At 38.1% G+C, this 14,523-nt stretch overlaps 1 protein-coding gene across 1 annotated transcript; it reads right to left on the reverse strand.

The window, feature by feature from the left end:
* Positions 1-2,271: 2,271 nt before the first annotated feature.
* ttc36 (tetratricopeptide repeat domain 36) lies at positions 2,272-13,113 on the reverse strand. Its single transcript, XM_042296550.1, has 3 exons — positions 12,933-13,113; positions 5,387-5,575; positions 2,272-2,656 (listed from the first exon to the last, which is right to left on the reverse strand). Exons 1-3 carry the CDS (start codon positions 13,036-13,038, stop codon positions 2,388-2,390), a joined length of 564 nt encoding a protein of 187 aa, XP_042152484.1. The 5' UTR covers positions 13,039-13,113; the 3' UTR covers positions 2,272-2,387.
* Positions 13,114-14,523: the final 1,410 nt, after the last annotated feature.

Raw genomic sequence — 14,523 nt, forward strand, 5'->3', positions numbered from 1 at the left:
CCTTCTTTGATTGTTCCATCAGCCTGACTTCTAGTTCTGATGTATCAGCCTCCTTTGATTCTTTCAGCCTGGCTTCTAGTTCTGATGTATCAGCCTCCTTTGATTCTATCAGCCTGGCTTCTAGTTCTGATGTATCAGCCTCCTTTGATTCTATCAGCCTGGCTTCTAGTTCTGATGTATCAGCCTCCTTTGATTATATCAGCCTGGCTTATAGTTCTGATTTATCAGCCTCCTTTGATTCCATCAGCCTGGCTTCTAGTTCTGATGTATCAGCCTTCTTTGATTGTTCCATCAGCCTGGCTTCTAGTTCTGATGTATCAGCCTCCTTTGATTCTATCAGCCTGGCTTCTAGTTCTGATGTATCAGCCTCCTTTGATTCTATCAGCCTGGCTTCTAGTTCTGATGTATCAGCCTCCTTTGATTCTATCAGCCTGGCTTCTAGTTCTGATGTATCAGCCTCCTTTGATTCCATCAGCCTGGCTTCTAGTTCTGATGTATGAGCCTCCTTTGATTCTATCAGCCTGGCTTCTAGTTCTGATGTATCAGCCTCCTTTGATTCCATCACCCAGGCTTCTAGTTCTGATGTATCAGCCTCCTTTGATTATATCAGCCTGGCTTATAGTTCTGATATTTCAGCCTTCTTTGATTCCATCAGCCTGCCAAAACTTGATGACAACTCAGTTATCTCAACAGAGGAATTAATCCAGGCAATGAAAGTTTTCCCACCTGGGAAGAAATCTCAAGGAAAGTGTCAGCTTAGCCCTACCCACCTTTAAGCATTATTACTGGGCTGCAAATGCAAGGGCATCAACATACTGGCAACTGGGTTTCCCTGATAAATTGTACACTGTTGCCTCCCTGTGGCTAAATATGGAAGTCAAATCTGTAACAAATTCCTCTCCTCCAGCTTTGCTTTTCTCCAAAGCAAAGTGCCCAAACAAACAGACAGGAACAACTTTGTTTTGAGAAATTCTTCAAGAATTTGAAACCAGATTTAAGCCTGTTTATAAGGTGTCTGATACCTCTGTATACACCCCGATATGCTCTCCAAAGTACACATATCCCTGGGTCGCTCCTCTTTTCAATTCCCTGCAGCTAGCGACTGGAACGAGCTGTAAAAAACACTCAAACTTCACAGTTTTATCTCCATCTCTTTATTCAGTCTCAATCATGGATACTCTTACTGACAATTGTGGCTGCTTCGCGTGGTGTACTGTTGTTTCTACCTTCTTTCCCCTTGTGTTTTTGTCGGTGCGCAATAATGTTTGTACCATGTTCTGTTGCTACCACGTTGTTGTCATGTTGGTGTTGCTACCATGCTGTGTTGTCATGTGTTGTTGCCATGCCATGTTGTTGTCTTAGGTATCTCTTTATGTAGTGTTGTGGTGTCTCTCTTGTCATGATGTGTGTTATGTTTTATATTTTTATAAAGTGCATGAGCTCTCAGAAATGTGTCTACGTAAAGCCTGCCACGGAGCCAGCCATGGAGCCTGCCACAGAGCCAGCCGCAGAACCTGCCATGGAGCCTGCCACGCCGCCAGCCACAGAGCTAGCCACGGATTCGCCAAGCATCTGCCCTTCCATTCCAGACACTTAGTGGACCACATGGTGATCACATGAGGGATAACAATGCGATGCACTTTCCGTTCCCTTTCCCTTCACAGCCGGGCCAGTTGGAGATAACATGATTTGTTTATCTGGAAAGCATTTTAAACCTCTCCAGAGGTCAGTCTACAATACCATAGGTGCCTAACAGTCACTATTACTGCAACAAACACACTCAACAGGTTTTGCCTCTCCCTCTCTCTCTCTCTCTCTCTCCACCGCACCTGCTGTGTCGACCTCTGAATGCTCGGCTATGAAAAGCCAACTGACATTTACTCCTGGGGTACTGACCTGGTGCACCCTCTACAACCACTGTGATTATTGTTTGATCCTGCTGGTCATCTATGAACGTTTGAACATCTTGAAGAACAATCTGGCCTTAATGGCCATGTACTCTTATAATCTCCACCCAGCACAGCCAGAAGAGGACTGGCCACCCCTCAGAATCTGGTTCCTCTCTAGGTTTCTTCCTAGGTTTCTGTCTTTCTATGGAGTTTTTCCTAGCCACTGTGCCTCTACATGTGTGTTGCTTGCTGTTTTGGGTTCTAGGCTGGGTTTCTGTATAGCACTTTGTGACATCTGCTAACGTAAACAGGGCTATAGAAATACATTTGATTGAATGAATTCCACAGAATGACTCAGGATAACTCAATAAAATCTTTCACCTTCAATAAAACGTAAACGTTTATTAATTAATTTCTCAAGACAACATTTAATGCATGCACAAGTGATACACATGTATTTGGTTTGCCAGTGTTGGGGTGGTAAGTCTTGTCCTTTGACTACTGTGTCTCTGACACCTCCGGGTTGCGAAGCTTGTTGATGACCTCCGTCAGCATGCGGTTGCAGAGGGCAGCGTACGGATTCAGAACCACTACCTGTTGCCGGGCGAACTCACTGCCCAGGACGGCTGCCCTCTCGAAGTCCTCCCGGGCCTTATCATCCTGGCAGGCCAGCCTCAGTAGCAGGCCTCTCTGGACCAGAGCCTGACACGCTGTACGCCCTACACCCCCACTCAGAGCGATGGCACGCTCCAGGTCCTCTAGGGCTCCTGGAGGAATACAGAACCCACAGATAATGATAAGCTCCAGGTCCTCTAGGGCTCCTGGAGGAATACAGAACCCACAGATAATGATAAGCTCCAGGTCCTCTAGGGCTCCTGGAGGAATACAGAACCCACAGATAATTATAAGCTCCAGGTCCTCTAGGGCTCCTAGAGGAATACAGAACCCACAGATAATGATAAGCTCCAGGTGCTCTAGGGCTCCTGGAGGAGTACAGAACCCACACATAATGATAAGCTCCAGGTCCTCTAGGGCTCCTGGAGGAATACAGAACCCACAGATAATGATAAGCTCCAGGTGCTCTAGGGCTCCTGGAGGAGTACAGAACCCACACATAATGATAAGCTCCAGGTCCTCTAGGGCTCCTGGAGGAATACAGAACCCACACATAATGATAAGCTCCAGGTCCTCTAGGGCTCCTGGAGGAGTACAGAACCCACACATAATGATAAGCTCCAGGTCCTCTAGGGCTCCTGGAGGAATACAGAACCCACAGATAATGATAAGCTCCAGGTCCTCTAGGGCTCCTGGAGGAATACAGAACCCACAGATAATGATAAGCTCCAGGTCCTCTAGGGCTCCTGGAGGAGTACAGAACCCACAGATAATGATAAGCTCCAGGTGCTCTAGGGCTCCTGGAGGAGTACAGAACCCACACATAATGATAAGCTCCAGGTCCTCTAGGGCTCCTGGAGGAATACAGAACCCACACATAATGATAAGCTCCAGGTCCTCTAGGGCTCCTGGAGGAATACAGAACCCACACATAATGATAAGCTCCAGGTCCTCTAGGGCTCCTGGAGTAGTACAGAACCCACAGATGATGCCAACGGCGAGAACAAGTGTTTGTATGTAGACTTTAACAGGGTTACTTTCAAGGACGTGGTTTTAAGATGAAAATGTGGTTGATATGATCACAAAAATCCCCATACATTTAATATTAGGTAGAACACTGTCACCGCATGTGGTTGATTTCAGAGACATATTTCATAACGTACTGAACTGTAAATTATGTAGATTGTAAACCACAATGGAAAACTGCATAGTGGGTGATATGAAAGTGAAAGTATGGTGACTGGCCCTTCTACAGTGCCTTGCAAAAGTATTCACCCCCTTGGCGTTTTTCCTCTTTTGTTGCATTACAACCTGTAATATTATTAGATTTTTATTTGGATTTCATGTAATGGACATACACAAAATAGTCCAAATTAAAAAAATAAATAAAAACGGAAAGTGGTACGTGCACATACATTCACCCCTTGAAGCCCCTAAATAAGATCTGGTGCAACCAATTACCTTCAGAAGTCACATAATTAGTTAAATAAAGTCCACCTGTTTGCAATCTAAGTGTCATATGATCTGTCACATGATCTCAGTATATATACACCTCTTCTGAAAGGCCCCAGAGTCTTGGGCCTTTCTGGGGACTTTCAGAAGCGCCACCATGAAGACCAAGGACTTCTCCAAACAGGTCAGGGAAAAGTTGTGGAGAAGTACAGATCAGGATTGGGTTATAAAAAAATATCAGAAACTTTGAACATCCCACAGAGCACCATTAAATCCATAAAAAAATTGAAAGAATATGGCACCACAACAAACCTGCCAAGAGAGGGTCGCCCACCAAATCTCACAGACCAGGCAAGGAGGGCATTAATCAGAGAGGCAACAAAGAGACCAAATATAACCCTGAAGGAGCTGCAAAGCTCCACTGTGGAGATTGGAGTGTCTTGTCCATAAGACCACTTTAAGCCATACACTCCACAGAGCTGGGCTTTACGGAAGAGTGGCCAGAAGAAAATAAGTAAACATGTTTGGTGTTCCCCAAAAGGTATGTGGGAGACTACCTAAACATATGAACAAGGCAGTTAACCCACTGTTCCTAGGCCGTCATTGAAAATAAGAATTTGTTCTTAACTGACTTGCCTAGTTAAATAAAGGTTAAAAAAAAAGAAAAATGGAAGAAGGTCTGGTCAGATGAGACTAAAATGTATTATTTTGGCCATCAAGGAAAATGCTATGTCTGGCGCAAACATAACACCTCTCATCACCCCAGGAATACCACCCCCAAGGTGGAGCATGGTGGTGGCAGCATCATGCTGTGGGGATATTTTTCATCGGCAGGGACTTTGAAACTCATCAGAATTGAAGGAATGATGGATGGCACTAAATACAGGGAAATTCTTGAGGGAATCTGTTTCAGTGTTAAAGAGATTTGAGATTGGAACGGAGGTTCACCTTCCAGCAGGACAATGAACCTAAACATACTGCTAAAGCAACACTTGAGTGGTTTAAGGGGAAACATTTACATGTCTTGGAATGGCCTAGTCAAAGCCCAGACCTCAATCCAATTGAGAATCTGTGGTATGACTTAAAGATTGCTGTATACCAGTGGAACCCATCCAACTTGAAGGAGTTGGAGAAGTTTTACCTTGAAGAATGGGAAAAAATTGCGGTGGCTAGATGTGTCAAGCTTACCCCAAAAGAAAAGGTGGCTCTAAAAAGCATTGACTTTGAGGGGGTGAAAGTTTTTTGTCTGATTTCTTGTTTGTTTCACAATAAAAAAAATTGCACCTTCAAAGTGTGTTGAGTAAATCAAATGATACAAATCCCCCCAAAATCCATTTAATTCCAGGTTGTAAGAAAACAAAATAGAAGATATGCCAAGGTGGTGAATACTTTCCCAAGCCACTGTGTAGGTGGCCTCAGCAGCCTACTACCTTCTGTGTCCTCCTGGAGTCGTCTGGTCTGGGCCCTGTTGTTGTAGCCAGAGGCTCTCTGCGGCAGTGTGTCTATGGCCTGGCTGAACCGTTCCAGAGCTGTGGGTAGATCCCCAGCCTCTGCTGCTGCAACCCCCTCCATCTCCAGCTTTTTGACCTGCAGTAGCAGCCCAACCTCAAAGCCACTGTCTGGAGGAGACAGATAAACAGATGACAGGTGTTATGGTATAGAAGACTGGACAACAATAACAGTGGTGTCACCAGACATTCATACACACAGGAATAATCCAGTTTTGAAATGACTTTAAGAGGAATATAAATGCTCTGGAGTCAGAATAAACCACATATGTTACAAAATGATGAACATGAAACAGCACATCACCCCAACACACAACAACCACCAACACACGACAACCACCAACACACATGATAACTACTAACACACACGACAACCACCAACACACATGATAACTACTAACACACACAACAACCACCAACACACATGATAACTACTAACACACACGACAACCACCAACACACATGATAACTACTAACACACACAACAACCACCAACACACACAACCACCAACACACGACAACCACCAACACACGACAACCACCAACACACATGATAACTACTAACACACACGATAACTACTAACACACACGATAACTACTAACACACACATGATAACTACTAACACAAATGAAAACTACTAACACACACAATAACCCCCACCAACACACATGATAACTACTAACACACACAACAACCACAACAACCACACACAACAGCCAAAAACCTACTAACACACATGATAACTACTAATACACATGATAACTACTAACACACATAACTACTAACACAAATGAAAACTACTAACACACACAATAACCCCCACCAACACACATGATAACTACTAACACACACATGATAACTACTAACACAAATGAAAACTACTAACACACACAATAACCCCCACCAACACACATGATAACTACCAACACACATGATAACTACTAACACACACAACAGCCAAAAACCTACTAACACACATGATAACTACTAATACACATGATAACTACTAACACACATAACTACTAACACACATGATAACTACTAACACACATGATAACTACTAACACACATGATAACTACTAACACACATGATAACTACTAACACACATAACTACTAATACACATGATAACTACTAACACACATGATAACTACTAACACACATGATAACTACTAACACACATGATAACTACTAACACACATGATAACTACTAACACACATGATAACTACTAACACACATGATAACTACTACACATAACTACTAACACACATGATAACTACTAACACACATGATAACTACTAATACACATGATAACTACTAACACACATGATAACTACTAACACACATAACTACTAACACACATGATAACTACTAACACACATGATAACTACTAATACACATGATAACTACTAATACACATGATAACTACTAATACACATGATAACTACTAACACACATAACTACTAACACACATGATAACTACTAATACACATGATAACTACTAACACACATGATAACTACTAATACACATGATAACTACTAACACACATAACTACTAACACACATAACTACTAACACACATAACTACTAACACACATGATAACTACTAATACACATGATAACTACTAACACACATGATAACTACTAATACACATGATAACTACATGATAAACACACATGATAACTACTAATACACATGATAACTACTAACACACATGATAACTACTAACACACATGATAACTACTAACACACATGATAACTACTAACACACATGATAACTACTAACACACGTGATAAACTAATACACATACCTACTAACACACATGATAACTACTAACACACATGACTACTAACACACATGATAACTACTAATACACAAGATAACTACTAACACACATGATAACTACTAACACACATGATAACTACTAATACACAAGATAACTACTAACACACATGATAACTACTAACACACATGATAACTACTAACACATAACTACTAACACATAACTACTAATACACATGATAACTACTAATACACATGATAACTACTAACACGCATGATAACTACTAACACACATGATAGCTACTACACATAACTACAAACACACATGATAACTACTAACACACATAACTACAAACAACACATGATAACTACTAACACACATAACTACCAACACACATAACTACTAATACACATGATAACTACTAACACACATAACTACTAATACACATGATAACTACTAATACACATGATAACTACTAATACACATGATAACTACTAACACACATAACTACTAACACGCATGATCATTACTGACACGCATTATAACTACTAACACACATGATACCTACTAACACACATGATAACTACTACACATACCTACTAACACACATGATAACTACTAACACACATAACTACTAATACACATGATAACTATTAACACACATGATAACTACTAACACACATAACTACTAATACACATGATAACTACTAACACACATAACTACTAACACACATGATAACTAATAACACACATAACTACTAATAACACACATAACTACTAATACACATGATAACTACTAACACACATAACTACTAATACACATGATAACTACTAACACACATGATAACTACTAATACACATGATAACTACTAACACACATGATAACTACTAACACACATGATAACTACTAATACACATGATAACTACTAACACACATAACTACTAACACACATGATAACTAATAACACACATAACTACTAATAACACACATAACTACTAATACACATGATAACTACTAACACACATAACTACTAATACACATGATAACTACTAACACACATGATAACTATTACATGATAACTACTAACACACATGATAACTACTAACACACATGATAACTACTAACACACATGATAACTACTAACACGCATGATAACTACTAACACACATAACTACTAACACACATGATAACTATTAATACACATGATAACTACTAACACGCATGATAACTACTAACACACATAACTACTAATACACATGATAACTACTAACACACATGATAACTACTAACACACATGATAACTACTAACACACATGATAACTACTAACACGCATGATAACTACTAACACACATGATAACTACTAACACACATAACTACTAACACACATGATAACTACTAACACACATAACTACTAATACACATGATAACTACTAACACACATAACTACTAACACACATAACTACTAACACACATGATAACTACTAACACGCATGATAATTACTAACACGCATGATAACTACTAACACACATAACTACTAATACACATGATAACTACTAACACACATGATAACTACTAACACGCATGATAACTACTAACACACATAACTACTAACACACATGATAACTACTAACACGCATGATAACTACTAACACACATAACTACTAATACACATGATAACTACTAACACGCATGATAACTACTAACACGCATGATAACTACTAACACACATAACTACTAACACACATGATAACTATTAATACACATGATAACTACTAACACGCATGATAACTACTAACACACATAACTACTAATACACATGATAACTACTAACACACATGATAACTACTAACACACATGATAACTACTAACACGCATGATAACTACTAACACACATGATAACTACTAATACACATGATAACTATTAACACACATAACTACTAATACACATGATAACTACTAATATACATAACTACTAATACACATGATAACTACTAACACACATGATAACTACTAATACACATGATAACTACTAATACACATAACTACTAATACACATAACTACTAATACACATGATAACTACTAATACACATAACTACTAATACACATAACTACTAATACACATGATAACTACTAACACACATGATAACTACTAACACACATAACTACCAACACACATAACTACTAACACACATGATAACTACTAACACACATGATAACTACTAACACACATGATAACTACTAATACACATGATAACTACTAACACACATAACTACTAACACACATGATAACTACTAACACACATAACTACTAATACACATAACTACTAAAACACATAACTACTAATACACATAACTACCAACACACATGATAACTACTAATACACATGATAACTACTAACACGCATGATAACTACTAACACACATAACTACTAATACACATGATAACTACTAACACACATGATAACTACTAACACACATGATAACTACTAACACACATAACTACTAACACACATGATAACTACTAACACACATGATAACTACTAACACACATAACTACTAATACACATGATAACTACTAACACACATGATAACTACTAACACACATGATAACTACTAACACACATGATAACTACTAACACACATGATAACTACTAACACACATGATAACTACTAACACACATGATAACTACTAACACACATAACTACTAACACACATAACTACTAATACACATGATAACTACTAACACACATGATAACTACTAACACACATGATAACTACTAACACACATGATAACTACTAACACGCATGATAACTACTAATACACATGATAACTACTAACACGCATGATAACTACTAACACACATAACTACTAATACACATGATAACTACTAATATACATAACTACTAACACACATGATAACTACTAACACACATGATAACTACTAACACACATAACTACTAATACACATGATAACTACTAACACGCATGATAACTACTAACACACATGATAACTATTAATACACATGATAACTACTAACACACATGATAACTACTAACACACATGATAACTACTAACACACATGATAACTACTAACACACATGATAACTACTAATACACATGATAACTACTAACACACATAACTACTAACACACATGATAACTAATAACACACATAACTACTAATAACACACATAACTACTAATACACATGATAACTACTAACACACATAACTACTAATACACATGATAACTACTAACACACATGATAACTACTAATACACATGATACCTACTAACACACATGATACCTACTAACACACATGATAACTACTACACATACCTACTAACACACATGATAACTACTAACACACATGATAACTACTAACACACATGATAACTACTAACACACATAACTACTAATACACATGATAACTACTAACACACAACTACTAATACACATGATAACTACTAACACACATGATAACTACTAATACACATGATAACTACTAACACACATAACTACTAATACACATGATAACTACTAACACACATAACTACTAATACACATAACTACTAACACAACACATGATAACTACTAACACACATAACTACTAACACACATAACTACTAACACACATAACTACTAATACACATGATAACTACTAACACACATAACTACTAATACACATGATAACTACTAACACACATAACTACTAATACACATGATAACTACTAACACACATGATAACTACTAACACGCATGATAACTACTAACACGCATGATAACTACTAACACACATGATAACTACTAACACACATGATAACTACTAACACACATAACTACTAACACACATGATAACTACTAATACACATGATAACTACTAACACGCATGATAACTACTAACACACATAACTACTAATACACATGATAACTACTAACACACATAACTACTAATACACATGATAACTACTAACACGCATGATAACTACTAACACGCATGATAACTACTAAAACACATAACTACTAATACACATGATAACTACTAACACACATAACTACTAATACACATGATAACTACTAACACGCATGATAACTACTAACACACATAACTACTAACACACATGATAACTATTAATACACATGATAACTACTAACACGCATGATAATTACTAACACGCATGATAACTACTAAAACACATAACTACTAATACACATGATAACTACTAACACACATGATAACTACTAACACACATAACTACTAATACACATGATAACTATTAACACACATGATAACTACTAACACACATAACTACTAATACACATGATAACTACTAATACACATGATAACTACTAACACGCATGATAATTACTAACACACATGATAACTACTAATACACATGATAACTACTAACACACATAACTACTAACACACATGATAACTAATAACACACATAACTACTAATAACACACATAACTACTAATACACATGAGAACTACTAACACACATAACTACTAATACACATGATAACTACTAACACACATGATAACTACTAACACACATGATAACTACTAATACACATGATAACTACTAACACACATGATAACTACTAATACACATGATAACTACTAACACACATGATAACTACTAACACACATGATACCTACTAACACACATGATAACTACTACACATACCTACTAACACACATGATAACTACTAATACACATGATAACTACTAACACACATAACTACTAATACACATGATAACTACTAACACACATGATAACTACTAATACATGTGATAACTACTAACACACATAACTACTAATACACATGATAACTACTAATACACATAACTACTAACACACATAACTACTAACACACATGATAACTACTAATACACATGATAACTACTAATACACATAACTACTAACACACATAACTACTAACACACATGATAACTACTAACACACATGATAACTACTAACACACATAACTACTAACACACATGATAACTACTAATACACATGATAACTACTAACACACATAACTACTAACACACATGATAACTAACTACTAACACACATGATACTAATAACACACATAACTACTAATACACATGATAACTACTAACACACATAGCTACTAATACACATGATAACTACTAACACACATGATAACTACTAATACACATGATACATAACTACTAATACACATGATAACTACCAACACACATAACTACTAACACACATGATAACTATTAACACACATGATAACTATTAACACACATGATAACTATTAACACACATGATAACTACTAACACACATAACTACCAACACACATAACTACTAATACACATGATAACTACTAACACACATAACTACTAATACACATGATAACTACTAATACACATGATAACTACTAATACACATGATAACTACTAACACACATAACTACTAATACACATGATAACTACTAACACACATGATAACTACTAACACACATAACTACTAACACACATAACTACTAACACACATGATAACTACTAATACACATGATAACTACTAATACACATAACTACTAACACACATAACTACTAACACACATGATAACTACTAACACGCATGATAACTACTAACACACATGATAAATCCATTGTAAAAAAAAAGGTGTTCACCATCGTCTGTCAGTTCCTCCTCTTGGTTTAACCCAGGGACGTCTCCTGGAGGGCTGGTGGGGTTAAAGATGGCCTGAAGTACAGCTCTGTCATGGGCTGAAGCCATTGTTACAGATGGGTGGAAAGCAGAAGGCAGAATAGTGGAATTGCGATCCTAAGTGGTGTGAGAGGGGTGCATTTCCTCCTCAAATTCTCACAGATTTCTCCTCAACCAATCGAAGCAAGGGGTGGAAACAGGCAGACTTTGAGATCATTGGGCAGAGAGGACATCTGTATTTGGTTAACTCAGACATAAACTCTGCTGTGAGTGTGGACACACGCACACAGAGAAATCCCCACCATGGACTGCCCCATGATATTGAGCAACATTGAATGGATATTTATGTTTGTTTTCAGTGTATCAGAGTAAGCATACTGTAGGGCCTTGTTGAATTGAATAAGTTTATATGTTTAAGTTGAAATGATGCTGGAATAGAGGAGGCAGTTCTCCTGTTTCTCTCTCTCTCACACACACACACACACACACACACACACACACACACACACACACACACACACACACACACAGGTATCTTGTTTGTACAGTCCATCTACACTTCAGACAGTCCTCTATATATCTGACCAGACAGGCCTCTATATACCTGACCAGACAGACCTCTATATATCTGCCCAGACAGGCCTCTAGAAATCTGACCAGACAGGCCTCTATAAATCTGACCAGACAGGCCTCTATATACCTGACCAGACAGGCCTCTATAAATCTGACCAGACAGGCCTCTATATACCTGACCAGACAGGCCTCTATAAATCTGACTAGACAGGCCTCTATATATCTGACCAGACAGGCCTCTATATACCTGACCAGACAGACCTCTATATATCTGCCCAGACAGGCCTCTATAAATCTGACCAGACAGGCCTCTATAAATCTGACCAGACAGGCCTCTATATACCTGACCAGACAGGCCTCTATAAATCTGACCAGACAGGCCTCTATATACCTGACCAGACAGGCCTCTATAAATCTGACTAGACAGGCCTCTATATATCTGACCAGACAGGCCTCTATATATCTGACCAGACAGGCCTCTATAAATCTGACCAGACAGGCCTCTATATACCTGACCAGACAGACCTCTATAAATCTGACCAGACAGTCCTCTATATATCTGACCAGACAGGCCTCTATATATCTGATCAGACAGGCCTCTATATATCTGACCAGACAGGCCTCTATATATCTGACCAGACAGGCCTCTATAAATCTGACCAGACATGCCTCTATATATCTGACCAGACAGACCTCTATAAATCTGACCAGACAGTCCTCTATATACCTGACCAGACAGGCCTCTATAAATCTGACCAGATAGGCCTCTATATACCTGACCAGACAGGCCTCTATAAATCTGACCAGATAGGCCTCTATATACCTGAACAGACAGGCCTCTACAAATCTGACCAGACAGGCCTCTATATATCTGACCAGACAGGCCTCTATAAATCTGACCAGACAGGCCTCTATATACCTGACCAGACAGGCCTCTATATATCTGACCAGACAGGCCTCTATATATCTGACCAGACAGGC

This window comes from Oncorhynchus tshawytscha, linkage group LG13, assembly GCF_018296145.1.
Source record: "Oncorhynchus tshawytscha isolate Ot180627B linkage group LG13, Otsh_v2.0, whole genome shotgun sequence".
Taxonomy (NCBI): domain Eukaryota; kingdom Metazoa; phylum Chordata; class Actinopteri; order Salmoniformes; family Salmonidae; genus Oncorhynchus; species Oncorhynchus tshawytscha.